Raw genomic sequence first — 26264 nt, 5'->3', positions numbered from 1 at the left:
AACAGTTTCAGTTCCACACATTCTTAAACCAAAATATCACATGATGGTCCCAATAATGTCTTTACTCCCCACTAACTTTCAGAGACCTCCACCATCCACACTTCTCTCAGCAGTCTGACCTTCCAAGCTCCTGGAACATACTGGAATATACTGGAACATACTGTGTCACCTGCTGCTTTTGTGTCTTTGTTGCACTGTTGCCCAGCACCACTGCTGTAGTGCTCAGGTGTGCTGTCACCTGCGAGTCACCATGCTTCACGTTAGTGGAGCTTGGCTGGTTTCCTGATGGTCCCACTAAACTAATACTGCAGCCTTTATCACGTACGTGTGTTTTTGTTTCATTGCAAAACTGCGTGGTCTCTGATGTATTAAAAATATAGAAACTTTCCTATTTTTATCTTTTCATCATAAGGAGAATGTTTTCATTCTGCAAAAGGAGTTTTGTAAAGAGAATGACACCCTCCCAGCATTAACCTGTTGGACACGTCACTGATCTAAAAGTTTGAAATTTGTTTATTATGCTTGACAACACATGTGATTATGTCACATATATTGTCCACGTTCCGCCTCATTCTTTCCCACAAAGGATGTTAGCTGTGAACCTATGTGCCTTCACATTAGTGTTCTCTTGTTGACATAGCTCAGCTGAAATGCTGTGCAGCTCACCTGCCGGCCTGTGGCCGCAGCCTAGGTTCTGTCCTTGGAGACTCCAGGGCACATCTGTAGCAATAGCTTTTGCCCCTGTGGACAAAAAATGCTTCAGGCCGTTAATGTGATAAAAGGCAGGATTTTAGTAAAGTGACTGTCTTCTGTGAGAAAGTGTCGCAGGTAGCTTTGATCTGTCTTCTGTGTAGTAACTGTCAGAGGTAGCATCTGTCTGTCTTCTGTGGAGAAAGTGGCACCATTATATAGATTCTTCCGGAAGCTGCTGTCCCACAGGCCCAGCTTGATGGCAGTCCTGCCTTTTGTTCATGGACCTCTTCAAACTTCATCAGTGCAATGTTGGTAGATTTTCATAATATTTTGAATTTCTTGTGATTTTTATTTATAGTACTATAATATCCATAATATTCTATACTCTTGCTATATTTCAAAATTGTCCTCTCTAGATTCACCTCTATTCAATTACTTGATTAAATTTAAACATCACTTTGTAGGGCTGATATGACTGCATACTGACACCTGCGTCATACACGTCAGCAAAATGACCTCTGAAATCAAACGTTTGGATCGGGATTGAAAAGATGTTTTAAAATAACTTAATTCTCTACAGGTGGTCCGTCCTTCAAAGAAACGGCAGGACCCAGCAGGCAGATTTTACAAGGTATGCAATGCAATTGTGTATTTCTTGATTTTATGAAGCTGGCTACATAGTTCTCAATTGTTGAGAGTTCTCTGTTTTAAAAAAAAGTAGTACCTGGTAGTAATATTTTAAATGTTATCCTTCCTAGGAAAGCACACACACACATACATACACACACACACACACACACACACACACACAGAGAGAGAGAGAGAGAGAGAGAGAGAGAGAGAGAGAGAGAGAGAGACACTATATTGAGTATATTAGCAATATTTTGTCACTTGGCTGTTTTCTCAGATTTAATTAACACAAAAACACAACAAAGCCTAGACATCGAAAACCCTGCTAAAGGTAAGTACTAGGCCTGACTCCAGGGACTCCAGGTGTGTTTGCTTTCCTAGGATTATGACAGTTTTTCCAAGAATAGTGTTCAATAATTTCTTAAGTTTTAGGGAAATGTAGAGCTAAAAATGAAATCCAGTGAGACCTTTGTCATGTGAAGGCATCAATTAATGATGCCTAAACAGGATCTCACTGTCGTGTGAACAGCACCAGTTAGAGCAAAGCAGCCTGCCTATGCAGTCTGCTATTTTCCTCTGGGATATGAACCGGTCCTTCTCAGTTTCCCCTGGACTGTATTGTCCAGATTCCCGGCTTCCCGCTTCTTGCTTTTGTTGTTGTTATTAACTCTATTTCAGCCTCGTTTTCTCAGTGGCTTTAGATCCGGCATGTGTTTTTCTCAGTTTTTCTTAGTGTAGTTCTTACTTTTTGTGTTTCTTCATAGGGAAGATTTAGTTTCAAGGCTTAGGCTACCTGCTAGTCACCAGTTTTCCATTTACAAAATCTATGGAATCGCTTTAAAAGCAGTCTTTGCGCCTGTTTGATGCAGCTGTATCAAGTGCTGTCATTAGCTACGATAATAACTTACATTTAGTTATGAAAATCACAAATGGGGGGAAGCTTGATGTAGCCTTTTATCATCTTTTGTACAAACTATAATGAAAACGAGTTTATATTTCTGAAATCCTTGAGTTTGTGGGTCTCAAGAAGGCTGGGCGGAAGCTGATGGGCAGCTGTGACGGCCTGGTGAAGTCTCCCGAGCAGCTGCTCTGCGGACGCGTAGCCATGAGCACTTGGAGCCAATGCAGTTTCACCTGCTTGCTCGTCCTCGGTTCAGCTTCTAGCGAACCAAGTTTTAGAGGTGCTAATTCATTGGTGTGTTAAAAGTCTTGCATGGTTTCAGTTTTATATGAGTTAAAGATACTTTATATGTCTTTAGTGATTTTTTTTCATGCATAGTTCCAATAAAGTAGAGTAGTTAATGATGTGTGCTAATAAAACCCACTTTCTGGCTAGGAAATTACATGTAGGCAGGGACTTTCCAACCTCAGGGGAAGCAAGAATAAATTATTTCCCCCCTTTTTTCATTGTTCAGAACTATTTTTCTTTGTTCCACCAAAACACTGATTGAAGAATGTGAAAACTTAGAACTATGTTATCATGTTTAAGATTTTGTAATGTAGGGACTTTAAAGGGTATTGATTTATATCCATCTTTTTCATTTATATTTTTTAAAACCGAAGTGGTTTTGATACAAATATATTTTATTCTTTTGGTATAGTACCGTACGGAAACTGCCTATCTAGACGAATTTGCCAGGGAACTATTTATTTGTTGGAGAACAGCTCTGGGGCTGCTGAGGTGACTGTGGTGTAAGGACACTTGCCACCCAGCCTGACACCCAAGTACAGACTTCAGGGCCCTCGTGTTCATAGGCAAGAACTGACTCTCACGAGCTTTCCCGTGCCCTCCATACATGTGCACACATGTGCTGTGGCATGTGCATACACGTACACACACATCCACACACAAATGTAAAAATTTCTGCAGAGTAGTCTGCGCAGCTGAAAAGGAATAGGGGGTGTGAGGACCGAGTGCCATGTGCTGTGGGCTGCTGTACACTATATGGTGGCAATGAGCTGTCTTTTCAGCAAACATTAGGATTTAAAGGGACTTGTAGCATGATTAATAAAAATCCAGAGACAGAAATTAGAGTTCAACCTGAAGGTCAGAAAAACAAAACAGCCAGCCACTGGCTCTTACCTCTACCTTAGTCCAAAGTGGCGATCCTGCCTCCAGGAATCTCAGAATAAGAATGAGTAAGAGCTGTCTCCTCTTGTTTCATATTCCTCTCTAGGGCTGGGATTTAAGGCGTGCAACACTGGCATTAAAGGCATGCACCACCCGGTTTCTGTGGCAAACTAACGAGACTACTGGGATTAAAGGTGTGTTGTCACCACTGCCTGGTCTGTAAGGCTGACCAGTGGGGCTGCTTTACTCTCTGACGTTCAGGAGCTTTATGTATTAAAACAGATGAAATCTCACTGCAGGGACTCATTGGTGGCCAGAGTTTAAGCTGCTACAGAGTCTCCTTTAGTTTAAATCTGCGCATATTTACCTTTTATTGTTCAGGGAATCTAGCAAATTTCTAAATTGCTCAGTCCATGTGGAGCCGTTGATGGTGCTGAAGACCAATGGTTTTCTCTGAGTGAAGCACACAAGTTTAACGACTGTTTTGCTGTGTGGTGTCTTTTGCTCATTCAAGATCTCCATGTTGAGTGAGTTATCGTCAGGTATTTTCAGAAAGAATCATATATGAAGCTTCTCCCCTGAGATTTTATGGTTCCCCCGGCCAGTGTCACTTAGTGCATTTGAGCGCTTAAGCAGTTAACCAGTGGCCCTACTTAGTGCTTAATACTGAGAGTCAGCGTATATTTTCTAGACATTTAAAAGTATTTGGATGCCTGCTTTTTTCCATGGTGAATCTGAGTGTAGTAATAAATTTAGGTAGTGAAACTTTTGGGGTAATTAATATCAGGTTACGTAGAGTTAGGGAGTTAGGGTCCATATGAAATTCTAGTTCTAGGCAATATTTTTAACCACCAGCAGAGGGCGCTGTGTGTACATGTTTTCAAAATTAAAATGCTTTCTTAACCAATTTTTTTCACATGATGCCCTTTCCTTGCCTGAACCTTTGTTCTTTGTAAAGTAAAGATGAATGCCATAAATGGTGTTTAAATTAATTTCCTCTACTCTTTCAGTTACATTGTTCTGTTAAGATCAAGTGTAATATGAGTTATTTGTTTGAACTGGTGGTTGTGAGAGGACTTCTGTCAGTTCACAAGTACTCTGCTCTGCGATTGCTAAGACGCCAGTCCTCTTCCTGAGTTTCCACAAAGACATGTAATGCTTCATGTATGAAAACATTAGTATAGTCCTAAGAAATATCCCTGTTCTACAATTTTAATCTCAATGATGTTTTCTTTCTAGGCGTATTTTTACACATTCTAGCAGATACACTTGGGAGTGTTGGTGTGATTGCCTCTGCCATCATGATGCAAAATTTTGGGTTGATGATAGCAGATCCTATCTGTTCGATTCTTATAGCCATTCTTATAGTTATAAGGTAAGTGGCATACTGTGTTAGTATCTGTTATGAGAATGAGGGAGGGGCAATTCAAAACTACATGATTAGACATCTATCAGTGCAGGTTATCATGTGGGCTTTCCTTTGGGATTTAAAGAAATTCCTGTCCAAATTCTCTTTTCCTCTTTACATTTTCATGCATTTTCCATTTATACCTTGCCTGGAATTTTAACATTTCTTTTTGGTTTTTGACATTTAAGTCTTTGATCATAATTCAAGTCTTAAACCATACACTATAGCTATGGAATAAAATAATAGCAATATAAACTGCATTAGCTAGGATGTTATAGTTTATATCTAGATGTGACAATGTCACACTCTAGTGCCGATGTCACCTCTGCTAGAGCTACCTCGGGTTATACAGTTTCATTCTTCCTTTTCCTTCCCTCACCTGCCATGAGGCGAGGGCCTCATAAACACATTGTGTGTAAGGACGTCCATCCTCTGACTGTTTGCAGTGTGCTGTGTAGCTAATATTATTATCATCTCAGACCCTTTGTCCTAAGGCAAACTTTATTGTTGGCTTCATTTTTATTTAAAAACATTAAAATGTTCTTTTATCTTGCAACATTTAATTTCTTTAAAGTTTGCATGCCCTGTCTCAGAGCACTATCATTTCTCCGCACCTCCGCTCTTAGTAGAAGTTTTTCTAATGAAGGGAGACCGTAATGACTGTTTGCAGCTCAGGGTTGACTAGGAGCGATGTCATAGATTGCAGTGCTAAAGTTAGAAGTGGTTGCTTTTCAGTTTCTGCCCTAAAAATAGAATATTTATTTTAAGCATGCAGATTATTCATTGATTATCTGCACATGGAAGCAGGTGGCGTATGGAAGCCTTTCTAAAGCTCACCGTGCCTTCCCCTCACCTTTGGAGGTCTTAACCAAGCTCTCTCATATTAGTGTAGATGTGACAGACTCCTGACCAGCCTGGTGACGCCTGTGCCTGCCTGGCTGGCTGTCGGGGCCTTCGGTGGCCTTTTGCTCTATTGTGTGTTACAGTCCTAGTTACTCCTGGTAGTTTTGAAGAGTATGCTCTTAGCGTTCCCTTCGCTGTGTCTCCGTTTGTCACCCAAGTTCTGCTGTGGTTTGCTTGGAAAACTGATGGCCTCTATGTCCTCCCTTCCTTCCTTTACTTCTCATGTGCAGTGACATTTCTTTGATGGGGATAATGTGACATACTGCAGTTATATTGCTCTCAGGCCTTCCCTACTCTTTATCTCAGAATAAAGTTTAAGATCCATAATAATTCCCTTCCCTTGATATTGTTTAATCCTCTTAGCTGCTCCCTCCTTCCCTCCTGCCTCACCTCAATTCCCTCCTCTTCTCCAGTGACGTCACTTTCCTGACTTATTTTCAGTTTCATAAATACATTATGAACACTCTGCTCTCCCATTCCCGTTTTCTCTCTCTAAGCTCTTTTTGCATTTGATACACCCTTTTGCAGGTGTGTGTACCCCAACTCCACATCCTTCCAAGAAGCTTAGTCCAAATAGCAGCCCTTCAGGAAACATGGCCCACTTTGCCTCCCAAGCTGTGTGTAGTCCTTTCCTCTAGCTACCTCTACAAAGCTCTTCACCATGCTGGCCTGAGTCTGACAGTCTCTGCTGCTCTGTGAGGGCACATGGTTGTCCTGTTACTTTAAAGTGACCGTATGGTTTTCCTAGCAAAGAAATTGGTACACTTCAGATTTGAGTCAAAAGAACTTAGGCTTTTTTTCATTCTAAAAAGTTATACTTTCTAGCTGGGCAGTGGTGACTCAGACTTTAAATCTAGCACTCAGGAGGCAGAAGCAGGCGGATCTCTGTGAGTTTGAGGCCAGCTCTAGTCTACAGAGCAAGTTCCAGGACAGCCAGGGCTGTTACATAGAGAATCCCTGTCTCAAACAAACAAACAAACCTAAAAGTAAAAACAAAAATAAGAGTTACGTTTTCTAACCCAAATTGAAAATTCTTTCTTTGTTACGTTCTTATTCATTTATTCTACAAACAAAAATAAATAATAAATAAATCCATATATGCACACAACAAACTTATCTTGCCACAATGTCTAATACATTTTTAAAAATCTTTATAAGCCATATTCAACAAGTAGCCCAAGATTCCTAGTCTTTTGATCTTATCTTGCCACACGGGAGCAAATCAAATCAATAGATTGACATTCCGATATGAAATGATTATTTATTGTGCAGAACTAAGAGGACATCATGGTAGTCTCTGAGCTGTCACCTGAGGTTGAATAAGGCAAGTCTGCAACTAAATGTCACCAGAAGTTTTCCAGCCTAGGGATCAGTTGCTTAAAAAAAGCCACATGGTTAAAAACAGCTGCCCTAAAGGAGGCCCAGTGTGGCCGGAGCCCAGGGGCAGGAGGAGAGTGGTTTGGGATGAAGCTGAAGAAATATGTCAGGGAAAATTACAGGGCTCCGAAGTTGGATTTAATTTCCAGTGCAGTGGGAAATCATGAGTGAGCCTTGGTCCATAGGTTTTGTTTGTGCTGCTGGGGACCAAGCCAAAGCCTGTGCGTGCTAGGCAAGCACCCGCCACTCATCTGCATCCTCTTACCCTGATTTGTATTTTTTTATTTTATTTTATGTGTGTGAGTGTTTTACCTGCATGTATGTCTGTGTACTGTGGGTATGCCTGGCGCCTTGTGGAGGTCTAAATAGCTTTTTGGAGCCCCTGGAACTGTAATTTTAGATAGTTGTGAGCTGCCAGATGGGTGTGGGGAACTGATCAGTAAATGCTATTAGCCGCAAAGCTGCCTTTCAGCCTCCTGATTTGAAGTTTTAAAAATGGTTTTTAACTAGGCATGGTGGCACCCTTAATCCCAGCACTCGGGAGGCAGAGACAGGCAGATCTCTGTGAGTTTTAGGTCAGCTTGGTTTACATAGCAATCAACGAGGCCACATAGTGAGCTCCTGTCTCCAATAAATTAATTAACTGGGTAAAATAAAATAAAGATAAAAAGAAAGAAACTATTTTGAATGAAACTGAGGGTACAAGGGGTACCATCTAGAAGCTGCCATAATGAACCAGGGGAGAGGCCTGGTAGCTGGCTCTGCTCTAGCAATGGAGAGATGCGAATAAAGCCAGAAAATGGGGTAGAACTAGTGAGATTTGTTCATGGATATGGATGTGTGGGTCAGGGTTAAGCGAATGGGAGCCGTGGCAATGCTTAGAGCTCCTACCTGGGATGGACGGAGGTATTGTGTTGTCACTGAGAGGAGACTATAAAAAAAGCAGTGTTTCCCTCCCTTTGGAAGGGCACTCTGATCAGTGACTGTGTTCTGCTCCTTGCTGCTTTGGGATGCTGCAGAGTTATTCATGTGGAGGCGCCCAGTAGGCAGTGGCTGTGTAGATACAGGATTGTATATAAATAACTCTTACATATTAATTTAACCTATTTCTAATAATCTGTGTATTGCCATGTGGCTGTGGATTACCGGGTAAAGTTGCGGAATCTGTCTCCAGTGAGGCTCCATGGCTTCTCTCCGACTCCACCTCCTTTCTCCCAGCATTCTGTGTAGTTTTCCCTGCCCAGCTCTGTTCCCCTATAGCTCTGCTATAGGCCCAAAGCAGTTCCTTCATTAACCAATGGTATTCACAGCATACAGAGGGGAATCCCACATCAGTGGATAACTGCAGTCCATCTGAAGGCCATTCAGCAAATGCTGTGGTACCTACCCAGCTGGGCAGTTGATCACATAGCAAATACCTCCCCCTGTGGGGGAGCCAGCAAAGTGAATGGTTATACAAGAGATAATAAGACATGTGCAGTGCAGCAAGGCAGGAGAGGCAGGAACACACTGCTTTCAGCAGGAAGAAATAATCCACGCCATCAAATGCTCTTGGGATGATTGGTCACTTACACCAAACACTGGGGAGAGAGGTGAGAATGAAAGCCTGCTCAGAAAGCATCAGAGATATTGTGTGTGTGTGTGTGTGTGTATGTGTGTGTGTGTGTGTGTGAGCCGTCGTCAGCTGCGTTCAAAGCCTTTCACCGTGTGTGTGTGTGTGTGTGTGTGTGTGTGTGTGTGTGTTAGCCATAGTCAGCTATGTTCAAAGCCTTTCACCGTAAAGGGGAAAAGTGTGATTGCCTGGCAGCACCCAGGACCCACTTTGAGGTTTGTGGTCTTGAATTTAGTATAAAAACAACTGGTATGGTTGTATGTTTCCTCTGGTCTTATTTAGCTACTGAGTACAAGTTATAGAATGGTAGGAAGAATTGGATTTAATAGGTCTGCCATTTTCCCAGATCAGTGCTACTGTGATGTCTTATTATTTCTTTATAATAGAAAGAAATTAACTGAATGTGTCAGCCCTGCTCCGAAGCAGGCCCCTGCTTAGGAGTAGTTAACCAGCACAAATCATACTCCATTTTTTTTGTGTGTGTGTATACGTACATTTGTACACTTACATGCAGGCAAAGCACTAATACAAATAAAATAAAAATAGTGAGACATGCTTAAAATCAAGATCTAAAGTCTAAGTTATATTCAGCAAGGTGGAGAAAAAGAGCACTACACAGAGACCAAAGGATGGGTGTCCCTGTGGATACTTAAAGAATAAAGAAAGAGTAGAGGTGACAGCCAGCCAGCCAGTTGCTGAGTTCTTCAGTGACTGAGGGGAGTGACCAAGAATTGTGCCTCTGGTATTCAAATGGTGAGACATCAGTGAGTGAATGGGCTTGCCCTTTAAGGGAGGTGTGGTGGGGGGTGTGGGGTGAACAGAGATCTAAAAGTAGAAACAATAAGAAAGGGGGCCCCTGCTGTCTCCCCATGAGCATGCCTAAGAAATTCTAAATTTCGTATAAAGTACCAATTTTGTGTTGTCTTTCCTTTAAAACCCATGCTTGGGTGAGGAGCGCCACACTCAGCAGCTGGGTTGTGAGGACGTCCCGTAGTTTCTAGCATAATATTGAACCTGTAGATGCTGGGCGTGGTGACAGGCTGGGTGACAGGTGGAAGGCTGAGGGAGCAGACCTCAAGTTTGAGGACAGCGTGGGTTAGACAAAGAGACGTTATCTCAAGAACAACAGAACAGAAGTATTTTCTCTCTCCCTCTTACAGGTTTTATGTGTCATTTTGTCTAGGTAAAATGTGTTTTGGAAACCTGCCCTGCCTTTTCTCCTCTAACTAGTCTCAGTTTTCCCTTTGATCCCGAAAGTTATTTCCCATAGTTGGTGGTTTTTTTCTCAGCATCGTCTGACACAAGCAAAGGGTAGGAAGAGTTTCTGGGTAGAACTGGTTTATGCGGTGATGAATTTTGGTTCCCAGTGAAAAGCGGGATGGAATGTAGAGACGAGAGAATGATTTTGTCTCCTGGGGAATGGACCGAGGTTTACGGTGGTTTGCTCCCTTCTTCTCCCATGAATAAAGCTGGAATCGGAAGGAAGTAGAAAGCCGAGTCCATCAGTTGTGTCATTGCAAGTTTTAAATGATGTCGTTGACTTTGTTGTGTTAACCACTTGAATGAAAACGAGTCTCGTGCTTGATGAAGATCTCTAACAGGACACAGCAATGTGCATTGTTACAGGTGTGTTTTTGAAGCCTTGCTAGACTTTTTTTTTTTTAAATCAGTTTTTTGAGGTTTACCAGTTAGCATCCTTACTGTGCTTTGTACTTATTAAAAAAAATCAGTAGATGTACAAATAAAACTTCTTTTTAAATAATACACTTATTTCTTATCACGTTGAGGGAAAAATACTCCAGTTTTTGAGGCTTTAGTAACGACAAGCAATGTTCATAACTAGAGGCAACAAATAGAAAGGCTGTTTCCAGAAGAAAAATGAGTTATACAGTAACATTATTGTAAGCAATCACAATCATTGTTTACACATAAATGATTTGACTGTGAGCCCAGTTTAGGTAAATTGTAATTTGGTTCTAATTATTTGTGGTTTCTAATAAACAGCACACATAGGAAGCTACTCAATCTTTATACAGTCATGTATGAGAAACGGCAGGCATTTTATCTTTTTCAGAAATGTTTTTGGGTGTTCCCTAACAATTTCCGTTGTGGTTTGCCTTTCAAGTGGCTACCTTTACAACTCTTTAGGCAACCTGAGATAGAAGAAAACAGTCTATCAGAATCTTAGCTGTTGCTTGTGTAAGTTTTCATGTTGTGAAACGGAACGAATTGGAGTGCTGTTGCCCTGTAGTTACATTCTAAAACCATATGTGCATCGTATCTAAGGCCACTGTATTGGGAGATGGAGATTGACTAGTCAGTCTGCCACCCTTTCTCAACTAGCATTCTGGGGAGGTTGTGGTACTGTAAGGCATCTGTTTACAGTAATGAGTGTTGCTCTCCTGTGCATCCAGAACGTGCTGTATTTTCCTGTATTTTCCTGGGGAATAAGTAGTCCTCACTCCAGTCCTCTGTGCTCAGTGGTTCAGACGAAGAACCTAGTTGGGAGATGCTTGCAGAGGGGGTATTTAGAACTATGAAAGAAACCAAATGATTCTGGAATGCTAAAAAGAAATTTTCACTTTTAAGATTCTATTATGTAATGTTATCATTTACAAACATTCAGTAGTTTTTAGTGAACTACCTTTTCTTAGGTCCCGAGGACCCGATAACAGAGCACTAATTCAGTTAGATTTTGTCATTGTCAATAAACCATGATGACTATATTTAGAAATTTGTGTTTGCTCTACACACCTACATACACATGCACACGCACATGTGCACACACACAGAGATCATAAATATTCCTTAATTATTAGTGTATGTAAAGGGCTTCAACTCCATTTTTCATGACTTGACTATGTCAGGATAGGGTCATGCTCAGCCAGTAAAGAGGAAGCAGGGTTTTGGTTGATAGGATCATAGTACAGGAGTAGGTTTGTGTTCATTTGACATTCACTGGGTTTTTCCTTAAAGAACATGGCTAGCTCGATTCCATATTTACCATCAGAGGTTAACGTCCTCTATTACAAATCCCCCTAGAGCCCACATCCCTTTGCATTCTTTTCCTGGGGAAAAATGGTATTTTTTTTTTTCCACACAGCCAATTAATGCTTTAAAACACAACCAATGTGTAGGTTAAGAGTCACGTTAACTCCTCGTCGAAGGTATGCTCTTTACTGAAGGGAGCCCCGGGCCACAAGTCTAAAATGGTTATCTGTGTGCTGACTGAGAAGAGCCGAGTTCTGAGAGGTGTAGTCTTCCCCGGTGAGCTTCTCAATCGTCTGTTTCCCTTTTAAACCCCAAAGACATCATACTGGTTTTCCTCTGCCCTAGAGTCAGATGTTTCGTGGATAGAACTGTATACCCATACACATCTGCATGCATGTGCACATACACACACCAAAAAAAGAAAGTAAAAAAAAATAGATACATGTGCCCCCGTGTCTGAATCTTAAGTGTCACCTGAAGAAATGTCCATGTGGTAAAGGCTTGGTCTTGATTGGAGCACAGTTAGGAGATGGTGGATCCTTTCAAAGGTACAGCCTGGTGAGAGGCTCTCATCACTGGCTGTGTGTCTCTGAAGGAAGTAGAGAGGCTCTGGCCCCTTCTCCTGTGCTTCGCTCCCTGGCTCTCTCTGAAGGGAGCGGCTTTGCTCTCCATCCTTGCCCTGCTATGGGTCCAAAACCAGTGAATCTGCCCATGACAGCTGTGACCTGAAATAAACCTGTTCTCCTTATCATTTGGTTATCTCGGTATATTTGTTGCCGTGATGAAAAACTGACTTACATAACAAAGTACAATGTGAGTATTTATGTGGCAGTTTTATTAAGTAGACATCTCAGAAAGTTGCTAAACCTATGGGCACCTTACTGATGCTTCCAGAATAAATCTCTTAGGATCAAAATGCCCTGTTTTCTGCCTCTTGCCTGCCTTTCAAGCTATAGTTGTTTTTTTATTTTTTTATTTTTTCTGTAGTATCTCCATGTATAGTACCACACTTTAGCGTGTCATTTATGGGGGACACTGCCCCCGGTTGCCTTTGTTGGGCGTTAGCTCACAGTATCCTGATCTATGAGTCCTTTCTTCTTCTTCCTGTTTCCTGTCAGTCTCAAAGACCTCTAAAATGCAGTTCTGATGCCCATACTTCTGAAGCATCCCCACCCCTACCTAACACCTGAATTTAGCATCCTCATTTTCCAGAACAGTGCTGTTATGTGCAGCAGTGTGTCAGGAGATAGATCCTCCAGTGCACTAGGACCCTCACCCTCAGCCTGACATAGTGTCTTTGCTCACCGTAGTGTTTGGAATTCTGGAGACCTAGGGTGAGGATTGGGAAGCTTGGGTTATGGTTCTTCTTTGTCATTTGTGAATGTGGACTGTTCCTTTCTAAGTTTCTGTGTGATTAAATGTCTTTTCATGGATTGTTGACCCAGGATGCTTTTAGCATGTTATAAGCCACATTAGTAAGGAAAATAGGAATTGACATTCTATAGATTGCTTTATGATACAAAGGGAGTTTTCAGAACCGAAGAGCAAAGATTACTAAATAACAAACAAATCTGATGTTTCAGATTCAGAGGCCATTTAGATTTGAACTGCAAAGATGCAAGAATTACATCTTTGCCTAATAAGCTATATTAGAAACTTAGTTTCATCTCATAGTAAATATGGAAACTAGAGGTTACACCTTGTTCAGGTGTTGAGTTGAAGCGTTCCTGACTGAGTATTCAGATGGCCTTATAATTGTTTATGTGGAAGAAGCGGGATTCATCTGGTAGGGTTGCACCTAGATTCTGCGTACTGTGTGAATGTTTGTGTAGCCCTTCCTTTTTTATTTAACATTTCACCTGCCCAATATTAATTAGTGTTAAAAGTTAATAAAAGCCTGCTATGCCAGATTCTATCATATACTCCATAAGAAGCTGCCCAACTATAGAATTTTGTAATTTACAGGATTGAATGCTGTGGTTTTTCTATTCATAACTCGTATTGGAAACTTTAAACTATGTGTATAATATATTTTAATCCAAACATTTGTAGTTTGGATTTAATTTGATTTGTGGGAATATCTTCTGTATGACCTGTCAAAGTTTATCTTTTCTGATAACCCTGTTGGTCAGATCACAGTGTCAGAGAGAGACCTGTCCATGTAAGAAATTTTTATACTTGATCTTTGCCCAGAGGCTGAAAAGTAGTTACTTTAAACAAGAATGTGTTGCCCCATGACAACATTTTATCCTTGACTCTGTCAAAGCCTAGGCACAGCACTTTTTAAGGTATACATTAGGTAGCTGTTTAATAATGACATCCAGTGCTTTATAAAAGCCCATTCCTTTGACTTGAGGGGTTTGTTTCTGTTTTGAAATTAAATAGTGTTTGCACATTAGAGCATAAAGCATCAGGAGAAACAGTGAGAAACCTGTGAAGTCATCCAAGTTCAGTGTTCCCTAGATTATGAAGCAAACTTTGAAGAGCCCTTCCCAGGTTTACTCACAGGCATGCTGCTGCCGTTGTGCCAATGATACCTTTTTGTTGTCAGTGCAGTAGTTCGAATAAGTTACTGGCGATGGCTGGGCTTATCAGTTGGTCAGATATGAATAGAGATAGAAGATATCTTCATATCAGAGATCAATGTATTTGTATCAGGTATTTGGGACTCAGCCTGGTGAGCTGCAGAGTGAGTAGGGATTGAACCGCAGTCCTGTGTTCCATCTGGCTTCCTTCCTTCCTTCCTTCCCTTCTTTTTGCTGTCACCCCCAGTTAGGAAGTTCTCACCATCAAAAATGATTTCCCTGCTGTCACAGAAAACAGTGTTTCATGAGGATCCTGCTGCCAACAATGGCAGCCTGAAACTCAAGGCTTTTGTTTTAAAATCAACCCTCCCTGCCTTCCTCATTTGGAAAGTTATAAGTTTTGCATGTGGCATAAATAAATGACATTGCAAGAGGCGCAGTTATACTATTATTTTAACAGAAACGTCACTTCCCTCAAGAGTGCATTCTTAGCCGGGCGGAGGTGGTGCACGCGTTTAATCTCAGCACCTGTTTAAGAAGCCAGGGGGATCCTTGTGAGTTTGAGGCCAGCCTGGTCTACAAGAGATCTAGTTCTAGGACAGGCTCCAAAGCTACAGAGAAACCCTGTCTTGAAAAACTATTTTAAAAAAAAATGCATTCTTTTTCAGGACCTGCCAGATAGAGATCATTAATGAAATATAAATAAATATACAGACTACCCAAATCTAGACAGCCCTAATTCTTCCTAAACAAGGAAGAATTCCCTGTTTCTGACCTCATGTCATTCTTAAGAATTGTTACAGGGAAATCATAAAACTGCCTTAGATTTGTGGTTTTATTAAAAGGCTTATAAGATACCATTATCTCTGTCTCTCTCTCTCTGTCTCTGTCTCTGTCTCTCTGTCTCTGTCTCTCTGTCTCTCTCTCTCTCTCTCTCTCTCTCTCTCTCTCTCTCTCTCTCTCTCTCTCTCTCTCTCTTGCTCTCTCATGCTCTCCTACTGTAAAGATTTTAAGTCTTGGTTTATTTTTCTACGGTATTATTTGGGATGACTGAGCTGTGTTTCCGTGAAGGGGCTGTAGACTATATATGAAGTAGGAAGGGGGCAGTGAGGAACTGCTGACTCCATGAATCGCCCAGGCTGCCCAGTTATCTCACAGTTTCCATGATCAGTATTCTTGGCATAGCCTGGCCGGCTTCTGTGCTCGGGCCTCACAAAGCTGTAACTAATGTGTTGGCTGGGGCTGCAGCTCATCTGAGGCTCAGGGTCATCTCAAGCTTCTGTGGTTGTCAGCAGAAATCCTGACCGTGCAGCTGTTGAGCTCATAGTGGCTTATTTCCTCAGAGTCAGCAGGGAGCAGCTGGCCTCCACCAGCGCTCTAGTCCCTCTTTGAAGGGCTCGGCTCCCATTAAGTCGGGCATACCCAGGTGTAGTTGTTTTGTCTTTGTCTTTTCGTTGCTTTTTATAAGTCTTTTGAGGTCCTGCCACTCCGCTCCCGAATACATACCTGGAGACTTATTCTTACTTATGAATGCCCGGCCTTAGCTTGGCTTGTTTCTAGACAGTTTTTCTAACTTAAATTATCCTGTTTCTCTTTAACTATGTTTTGCCTCTTACATTTTACCTTTTTAAATTCTATATTCTTTCTTTCCTTCTTACTCTGTGGCTGGCTGGGTGGCTGGGTGGCTGAGTGGCTGGTGGCTGAGTGACTGGTGGCTGAGTGACTGAGTGGCTGGGTGGCTGGGTGGCTGGGTGGCTGGGTGACTGAGTGGCTGGGTGACTGAGTGGCTGAGTGGCTGGGTGGCCGAGTGGCTGGGTGACTGAGTGGCTGGGTGGCTGAGTGGCTGGGTGACTGAGTGGCTGGGTGGCTGAGTGGCTGGGTGGCTGAGTGGCTGGTGGCTGAGTGACTGAGTGGCTGGGTGGCTGGGTGACTGAGTGGCTGGGTGACTGAGTGGCTGAGTGGCTGGGTGGCTGAGTGGCTGGGTGGCTGAGTGGCTGGGTGACTGAGTGGCTGGGTGACTGAGTGGCTGGGTGACTGAGTGGCTGGGTGGCTGAGTGGCTGGCCCCTATCATCCTTCTCTTCTTTTCTCACTCCTCCTCTCCCTTAAGCCTGATTTCTTCTTTTTATCCTCTCTGTCTGCCAACCCCACCTATTCCTCTCTTCTGCCCTGCTATTTCCATTCAGTTCTTTATCAAACTAATCAGATGTTTTAGACAGGCAGAGTATCACAGCTTCACAGAATTAAACAAATGCAACATAAAAGAATTCAGCACATCTTTGCATAATTAAGCAAATATTCCACAGCATAAATGAATGTAACACATCTTCAACTAATACTGCACAATACCCAGGGTTTCTCCCTTGATGAACTAAAAGTCAGCGTATTTGAAGCTTAAATGCATCTGCAAAGTCACTCTGCCTTAGTCGTATTTTGTTGCATGGAAGCCAGTCACGGTTTTCACACACAACTTGAGTGAAGGATCCCATATTGGAGTGAGTCACTGAGGGTCACTTTAAGGTATGTGATTCCCAGTTCTTTCTCTTCTGTTTCCTGAATGTCCAACCCTGAACTTAGGGAAGAGCTGGTGTTCCTTAGTGTGCCTGGAGAAGGAGACGCTGCATGGCTGAACAGGGAGAAGATCAGGATGGAGCACAGGGTGCCAAGCATTTCCCTGGGGTCTCTGTCACGGTGGCATCGTTCCACTGTGATGTTCTCTGCAGGGCTTGCATTGTTTCAAGATATTTTCTTGTTACAGCGGTAGTGTGACTCTGTGTCCTCATAATGAATCAACATGATGGTGTCATTCTTCAGTGTTTGTCAAAGTCACCAGAAATGACTGGCAAAGCCATCCCTGGAGGCCTCAGATTTGTTGCAGTTTGTGAAGTAGCTTTCAGGCTACAAGAGTTAGAAATTATCTAATATTTATTCAATTACAAATTTGTTACAATTCAGAATATTCAGTGCTGTTTTCAAAAAAGTATTGAGGAAATCATGTGCCATTTGTATTCATTCTGAGTAGAATGCAAAGATAATTCAGTGCTACAGGGTCTGGGCAGATTATTTATCCTATTAAATTGTGTAGAGAGAAGGCCATGAGATCATTGCCAGAGAAGCCAAAGAGACATCTGAAAAAATGCAGTGACCCACCCTTCCTCCCCTCCTTCCTTCCCTCCTTCCAGCCTGGACTACGTAGTGAGTTCAAAGCCAGCCTGGGCAGCTTAGTGAAATCCTGCCTCAAAGCACAGAGTTCTATAGGGCCTGAATGTAGAACTCAATTATTGAACACTTCCTCTTTCCACCCTTGTTTCCTTCCTTTGCTCCTTTCTTTTTTTGTGTACTTTGCTTTTGAGATGGCCTTACTTTGTTGCTCAAGCTGGCCTTCACTGTGTAATCCAGGATGGCTTCAGACTTGTCAGTCCCTCTGACTCTACCATGTGTTAGAATTATAGGTGTGAACTATACTGTACTGGATTGCCCATTTCTGATTAAAAAAAAAGATTCAGTGTACAAATCAGTGTGTGATGTTAATGGCTGTCACCTTAACATCAGTTATATGTATCACAGCCCTAAACCACTATCATTGTTAGACAGAGCATGCTAGCGACATTCCTACCTGCTTTCTAGTTTAATTTCTGTTGTTTCAGTGAAACACTGTGACCAAAAGAAACGTAGGGAGGAAAGAGTTTATTTGGCTTACACTTCTAGGTCCCAGTCACCTTTGAGAGAAGCAGGGGATGAACTCAAGCAGACTGAGTATGTAGCTCAGTTACTGAGCACTTGCCTGGCGTGGGCGAGGCCTTAGGTTTACTTTCCTGCACTGAAAAAACAAACAAAACAGCTCCCGCAAAAAAGTCCATTGAATTATAACAACAGCAAAGGTAATGTGGAGATAACATTTCTAAAAATTATGTGGGGAGATTAACAACATTTCCAGAAACCACACAAGTAGATTGAGCCGATCTGTACCACTTATCATCGGCATCATAACCATGCCGGTTGTTCTTATGCTTACTTACGAATTTGAAATTTCTTTTAGTAATACTTTTTCATCTGGACTGCCAGCCTGCAGATAACAACATGGAGACTTCTTATTAATTATGAAAGTTTGGCCTTTAGCTTAGGCTTGTCCCCAACTAGCTCTTATAACTGAAATTAACCTGTTTATGTTAATCTATGCTCTGCCACGTAGCTCGGTTACCTCTGCTCTGTACCTATGTCTGACGTCTTCAGAATCTCACCTGTGTCTCCTCTCTTCTTCCCAAAATTCTCCCCTCTCTGAGTTCCCGCCTGTTCTCTCCTGCCTAGCTGTTGGCCATTCAGCTTTTTATTAAACCAGCTGCAGTGACTCATCTTCACACAGTGTAAACAAATATTCCACAACTTATAATAAAAATTCTGTCAGGTCTTTCTCTTTTTCTGCCTGCCTTCGTTCTTTCCTTCCTCTCTCCCTCTCTCACTTCCTCCATCCCTCCCTTTTTTTCCCTCCCTCCCTTCATTCCTTCCTTCCCCTCTGGGGAAGAGTTAGTAAAAGGCGATTTTAAGGTTGGTAAGAGAAAACACACACAAAGAGCTAAGAAAGCTGAAAAAGAATAAAATGGGATCTTTATAACTAAAAGTGACTTGCCTGAAAAAGCAGATAACCTCAGGGAGCAGATCAATGAGTCCAGAAACAAATGACTTATAAAAGTAGTTCATTCCCACTCACAAAAGAACAACGACAAAGACAGATTCATACTGCAATGAGACAGCATGTTTTTCTGGTTAGGCCAAATTCCCAATCTTGTAGTAAGGATATGGGCAGAATAGGTCTTCTAAGGCACTGCTGATAGGATGGAAGTTGTCCCTGTAAAGAGAAATGTCATGATACTGGCATTTGTGTGATCATCGCAGAAGGAAATTGACAAAAATATAAAGGATATTCATAAAATTTTTCTTTTGGCTATGTTTATAATTTTAAAATATTGGAAGTAGTACAGATATTCATCAGTAACAGAGTCTGGTGATGTGGTATGATTTCCACGATACAGTATTCTGGGAACAAAAACTCCCTGAAAAGCACTGACAATTGCCATGGGTGAGATGTATGGCATATGTTCCATAGGAGCACTGCAGCCATTTCTATAATAAGGAAAATAGCAAGGGTAATCTACATATTTTGTGAAAACAATAATGGAGGGGGAAAACCCAAACCAGAGTAAAGATAGCTACCTCTGGGAAGACAGAGGGAAGACATTGGAAATGAGACTTTCAATACATTTCAATATCCTTTTTCTGTAAATTTTATTTTATTGTTGTACACCTGTGTAATGCAAGTGAGGTGAGCGTGCCTCTGTGTGAATGATGTCAGGGGACAGCATGGTGGAAACAGTTCTGTCCTGCCATTTTCCTGTGGGCTTCGCAATGCAGACTCGTGTCGCTGGGCTTGCAAGTAAATGCCTTGACCTCCTGAGAATCTTGGTGGCCCCTTGATGTCCTTTTGACTTAAACTGTTCAACAGTTTTAGCCATTGAAAAATAAGCAAAATTTAAAAGGTAGACCACGTATTAGCGTGTCCTTCGTTATTTGCTGGAAAAAGGAAAGGGTGACCTTTAGTCCTGCAGTTTTAACGTTTGTTATTAATCTGTGTGTAGTTTAAAATTATCGGCTGCGAGGTTCAGTCTACAGGAAGGCTGCTTTGTTCTTTTGCCTAATTAGTCCTTTGAAAACATGGTTTCTTCTCCACCTCTGCCACTCAACATTTCAGAGTAACCAGCATCCAGTGCAGCATAGCAATTAGAAACCCGCTCTGAGATTCTCTATCACACACACTCAGGGTGGCTTTTTATTTTTAGGTAAAGAATTAAAAATAGATTCCTTTGCTTTTTACTTCATATGTGAGCTTTACTTCTAGCAAATGGGCAGCAGGTGTCACAGGGTCAGGGATTAGCTTCTGATCAGTGCTCAGGTGTGAACATTGCTGCTCTTGCATGCTGCCTAGGTCCTCTTGGGTCACTTCTTTTCAAATGCTCCCAAGCTGCTTTATTTCTTTTGATCGTCCAGGCCTTATGCACACCTGAAAGTCATGTCTGTTCTGTAGAGAGAGGTGCCCCGGAAGAGCTAGAAAGCTCTTCCTGTGACATGTCCCAGGCTGCTTCAAGCACCAGAAGCGGAGCCTGCCTGAGATCTGTACATTTGGATATGCAGCCTTGAGCAAACCACTTAGCCTCTCCGTGTCTCGACTCCTCCACTTTTAAAGTACAAGTGATTATTCCTACCTTGTAATTTGTCCTGTGCCTTTCAAATGGGCTATCATTTTTCAGTCCTCAGCCTGCCACACCCACCGGATAACAATGCCTGCCTACCAATAAGGCTGTTGCAGAGCTTGAGCGCAGTCCTCCCATGTCTGTGCTCCCTCACCCCTGTGCTGTGCTCCCTCACTACTGTGCTGTGCTCCTTTTCATGTTAACTGGCTCCACCGAGCTCACTGTCAAGTGGGGGGGGAAAGCTGCAGACAGGTGGCTGGTTCCTCCAGGTCTCATTATCTTCCAGATACATTTGTATCCTGATGTTTAATATACACAGATGGAATTTATTCCAACAGCTTCTTGTAAAACTATGTGTATCTTAGGGAGCCTTTTGTTCCCATTGTTGATTGTGTTATTTATTTTTTTCAGCATTTTTGGATTTCCTTTTTATTATATTGCTAGTTTGGTGGCATGATTATTTGTTTCTCATTCATGAAAATGAAGGAAAGATATTTTATTAAGATGGTTCAGTGGTTAAGGGCACTTGTTGCTATTGCAGAGGACCCTGGTTTAATTTTAGCACCCACATGATAGCTTACAACCCTCCATAACTACAGTTCTAGGGGATCCAGTGTCCTCTTCAGATGCCATGGGTACCAAGCACATATGTGAGTGCACATTCACGTTTAATAAACAGTAAATAAATCTTAAAAACAACTTTTTTAAAAAGAGATAACAAATTGAAGTAGGACATAGTTATGCCTGTAATCTTAAAATGTAGGAGGTAGAGACTGGGGGGATCCTGTTAGGGTCATTCTCGGGAGTTTCAGGCCAGCCTTGGCTATTTGAGTCCCTGACTCAAACACACAATGTTAATAAATTATACATCAAGATCTGAAAGTCCTGAATAGTCCTAAACAGAGTTCTTTCTAACCTGTGTACAAGCATACACTAAAGTGCTGTATTACCTTCTCTTTACTAGAGGTTCTTTTTTGAGAGTCACAGAATACGGGGTACTTGATTCTTACTTTGAAGGGTTTAGTGCCGTATAAAGGATGTCCTGTATTCCAACTATTCTCCACTAGCAACTGCATTTTTATCTTGCATTGCATTTTGTGTTTATGTTTATGTGTGATATATGTGTATGTCTGTGTTTGTGAGTTTGTGTATGTAAAGGCATGTAAACACTTACTGCACATGTGTATGGGAGTCGAAGAGCAGCCGCCTGTGTTGGTCCTTGCCTTCTACCTTGTTTGAGGCTGGGTGTCTTTGTTGTTCTGCCCTGCATATCACAGTCTAGCTGGCCCACAAGTTTCCGTGGATTCTCCTGTCTCCAGCCCCTATCCTGTCGCAGGGTCACTGGGATTGCAGATGTGCTCCACAGCATCCTGCTCTACGTGGCTCCTGGGGATGCAAACCCAAGTCCTCACATTTGCATCTTTACCCACTGAAGCGTCTCCCCAGCCCCCACACAAACTGTTATCTATTCAGTACGTAATGAGATGGATGCTAAGTGCATACAGTGTTCAGACCATGATGCCAGGCCTTGGGAATAAATGAGTGTGACTGGACTTGACCCTAGGAGACCTCTCTGTGGCGAGAAGCTGCAAGCACTTCAGAAGCTTGAGCCTGGCTTTGTGTCACCTACAGCTTCTTACCCAGCTCTAACAAACCACAAGCTGTTTCAGCCTCTCTGAGTTGTTCTTCCCATCTATAAAAAGAGAGAGTTGGGTATCAGTGATCCCCATGGTCCTGCCCTTATCTGAGCTGCTGTGATCCCAACATTTTCTTAATGTTACTTTGGACTATTGTGAGGGTGAAATTGGAAAGTTTTTATGAAATCACTTTAAAAACTATTAAGTGCTATATGTAAACAAAAATATTATTCTCTACTAATCTGATGTCATATGTTGATATTTTTGTTCCAAAAAGCAGACATATGAAGTGTTAGTACTACATCCCAGATGCTTAAGGAAAAGGTCAACCTCTTCGTGCCTGTGGGGTTTCCATAGCATCTCTTGTCCTCGACTGAGTAAGACAAGCAGATACTGAGTGCATAGATTTAGACCCCGGGGTCCTGAGGTTTAGTATAGTTATATGTGAACCACATCCCCAGATAGGATCACTTTGAGGAATCTGGTTACTAGTTTTATGAGATTCAAGATTAATAGTAATCTTCCACGACTGTGGGTTGGTTGTTTACAACTACCCATCTACTTATACCTTGCAGTACTGTTAGAGATTGATGTCTTTGTCTTCTTTTGTTCATGAAAGGGTTTGGAGTGGGATAGAGTGATGGCTCATTAGGTTCTTAGAGGTCCCATCACCTCTGTAACTCCAGTTCTGGGAATCCAGTGCCCTCTTCTGTCCTCTGTGAGCACCAGACATGCAGGCATTCTCAGATTTAATTGTTTAAACTCTGAAGTTTTTAATTATGATTGTTCTTCACAAGTTTTCATAGTATGTATACCTTTTAGAAGATTTAAAGATTTGTTTTTTTTTAAGTGTGTGTTTGCCTGCTTGTGTGTATTTATGTGTTCTACGTGCATGTCTGGTGCCCAAGGAATCAGAAGAGGACATTGATTATCTATAATTGTCAGTAGAGGGTTGTGAGCAGCTATGTGGGTGTTGTGAACTGGTACAGGTCTTTTGCAGGAGTACAAAGTGCTCTTAACCATCTTTCCAGACCTCCTAAATTTTTTATTTGTACATATCTAAGTGTGTCTGTGTGTATATACACATCCATGTGAGTGCCCTTGGAGGCCAGAAGAGGCATCACAGTCCCCTGAGCTGAAACTGTAGGCACTTGTGAGTTGCTGATTAGGTGCTGCTCACTAAACAACTGAGCTCAGTTCTATTCATTCTGCATGAGTAGCAAGTACTCTTAATTGCTGGACCATCTCACCGTCCCCAATACATTGTTTACTTTATTTATAGTTACTGCTAGACTACTTAATTTACTGTTGAAATATGATGATCTTTCTCTGAAAGCTGTGTCTGCAATAAAACTTGGATTTATTTTCATTGCAAAGTTACTTGCAGCACAGAGTAAATGTTGCTCATTTAACCTGTTAGAAGGCTTTGGAATTAATTTTATGTTTATAGTATGATTATAGATTTATGTTCAGCTTTTGAAGAATGAAGCCATTACTTTGCTTTACTGGTGAATCCTGCTTAATGAGTCATCCCTTGTCATTTATGACAGGAAAACAGCATTCATTGTGAAAACTAGAATTGATTTAGTCAACCAGAAGCGAGCCTCTGACTGTTTCCAGATGCTTGCTCTTCCTTTCCCTGCAGGGTTTGGAAGCAACTCTCAGTCTTACCTCAGCCAGGAATTTGCTAAGCTTGCCTTTTCCTCTGTATCCTCTCATTATGGCTAGATAGATCCATGCTGAAATCCATTTTATGATTCCCCGTTATGATAGTTAATCAGAAAAATATGGAAAGAAACTCCTGAGCTAAACACAATTTAAAAGGCAAAACTGGAGTTGCCACAGGCTTCTTTTACATTTTATGGACTTTGAAAATGACCTTGGTTCCGAATTGCATCTCCTCCTGTGAGTGAGCAAGCACTGTTTTCCCCCAGCTATTTGGTGTCTCAACACAGCGCCTACAGCCGACACGCCGACACCATTACAAACCATTGTTAGGAAAGCTATGTGGTGGGTCTGTGAGGTGCAGTGGGGTGCTTGCTGTGACTCAGTAGCCATTCCAGTGTTCTTAGAAGAGCCCGATTGGTAAAGGTAACCGTGCATGTATGTAAAGCCTTTTCTGACTTACCCTTTCTTTCTCTTGAGAAATGGAGATGGAGGGAAGAAAGTATAGATTAATCTTACATTAGGCACTCTCATTTCTTTGATCCCATCATGTTTTTTTTTTTCTTATGGAGTCTTCATATTGTCTAATAGTATGTGTGGTAGATAGAAATAGGTGCTGCTCTTCAGTTTATGTGAATTAATTAATAACCAGTATTCTTAACAATGCCTTGTTTCTTCCTCTAGTTACTTTTCTAACCTTCTCTGACCTATCCCTTACTCCTGAAATATATGATGGAAGGCCTGCAGCAGTATTGTGTTGTTTTATATGATGGCCTTCTGTTTTTATGTTTTTCCTTCATTGTGACGTGTAATCTACTGCAGATGCCTTTCCCTATTGCCATGTGTTGCAGTTACTGAGCTTTTACTGGCTGCGCTAGTACATTTTTGTTAGTGATTTCATGTATTCTGAAAGGCTCAGTCATTTTCCCTGACCGAAAGTGTATTCCTTGAATTAATTTTGTCCTATGGATTTAGCTGTAAATTCTGTTCCATACATACATATATATGCACACACACACACAAACACACATACACACACACATACACACACACACACACGCATATACCAAACACTGAAATGCTGGGAACATAAATATAAGTCCTAATCCATCAACTGTTTTTCAGAATATAGAGAAGAAAGCAACTTGATGATTTTGCAATATAATAATCCCATGGTACCATTGCTATTTTTCCCTCTTTTTCTAGGTATCCCATATAGACAGAAGTTTCTGTCCAGCCTGGTCCTGCAGCTATTCAGTCCCAAAGAAGCACACAGAGGCTTATATTATTATAAACTGTTTGGCCTGTTAGCTCAGGCTTATTCCTATCTCTTACAACTTAAAATTAACCCATAATTTTTGTCTGTGTTTAGCTATATGGCTTGGTACCCTTTTTCAGTAAGGCAGTCTCATCTTGCTTCCTCTGCATCTGGCTGATGACTCTGTGCCTTTTCTCTTCCCAGAATTCCCCTAATCTGTTGTCCTGCCTATACTTCCTGTCTGGCTACTGACCAATCAGCGTTTTATTAAACCAATACGAGTGACCAGTCTTTATAGTGTACAAGAACATTTTCCCACAGCACTGCCAGTCTGGCCCCAGCTCATGAATGCTGGGATTACAGGCATGTGCCACCATGCCCCACGTCATTCATGTTTTACAGGAGCAAAGAGCGGACATCTCATATTTCAGAAGCCAGTGCATGATCAGGAAACATACCCTAAAGGAAGTCAGTCTTGAGCTGTCTAAAGACATTATAGGAGCTGAACAAAAGGCCTATTTAAGAACGTTCTAGGCAGACATGTCATTAGCCAAAGCATGACAGAAAGGGATGGCACAAATACATCATGTTTGAAGAGCTTGAATGTGAAGCAGGGACTGAGGGAAGGTAAAGGAGAGGGATCAGAGACCTCCCTCCTCTCTCCCCAGATAGTACCATGTTAGAGAGCTTACATTTATCCCTTAGGAAGTAAGGAACTTTTGACCCAGCATTTATGAATGTAAGGACTATAGGATCCAGTGCTTGTTTTTTATGGATTAGCCTCATAGCGCTATAGAAAATAGCTGTTATCACTAAATGCATAACAGATCCCACAGAAGCCTGGTAGCTATCATGCATTATTATCTTCTAGTCTCTGTAGCCCAGGAGGCTGTGGGCATGGCTTACTGGGAGTTCTCACAAGGCAGCAATCAAGCTGTCAGCCTGGCCTGCAGTCATTGCAGGGTCAGCTGAGGGAGAAACCACTTCCAGCCTCCCTCAAGCAATTGCTCACAGTCTTCTGTTGTTTGGGGCTAGTGGACTGGATTCTAATTCCTCTCCAGGGGTGTCCATTCTCTTGCCTGTGGGCCTCATGGGAAAGAGCTCACAATATGGCGGCTGTGGGGTAGCAAGTGAGAGTGAAAACTGAGTATTGGTCAGGAAGCAGCATTTCATCGCTTGTCGTTCTCCGTCCAACAGTAGCAAGTTGTTAGGCCTCCCTTTAGCCTAAACACATTTTAGAGGAAAGAGCAC

The 26264-nt window shown here is 41.9% G+C and overlaps 1 protein-coding gene across 1 annotated transcript in view; it reads left to right on the top strand.

Moving 5' to 3' along the window:
- The window catches only part of Slc30a7 (solute carrier family 30 member 7), a 68033-nt gene that overhangs the window by 24210 nt on the left and 17559 nt on the right, over positions 1-26264 (top strand). The window contains exons 7-8 of the mRNA XM_038310827.1: positions 1274-1324; positions 4634-4769. Coding sequence (XP_038166755.1) covers positions 1274-1324; positions 4634-4769 — 187 coding nt within the window. The remainder of the gene's footprint in view (positions 1-1273; positions 1325-4633; positions 4770-26264) is intronic.

This window comes from Arvicola amphibius, chromosome 14, assembly GCF_903992535.2.
Source record: "Arvicola amphibius chromosome 14, mArvAmp1.2, whole genome shotgun sequence".
NCBI classification, from domain to species: domain Eukaryota; kingdom Metazoa; phylum Chordata; class Mammalia; order Rodentia; family Cricetidae; genus Arvicola; species Arvicola amphibius.
This window is presented reverse-complemented; position numbering and strand designations above follow the sequence as displayed.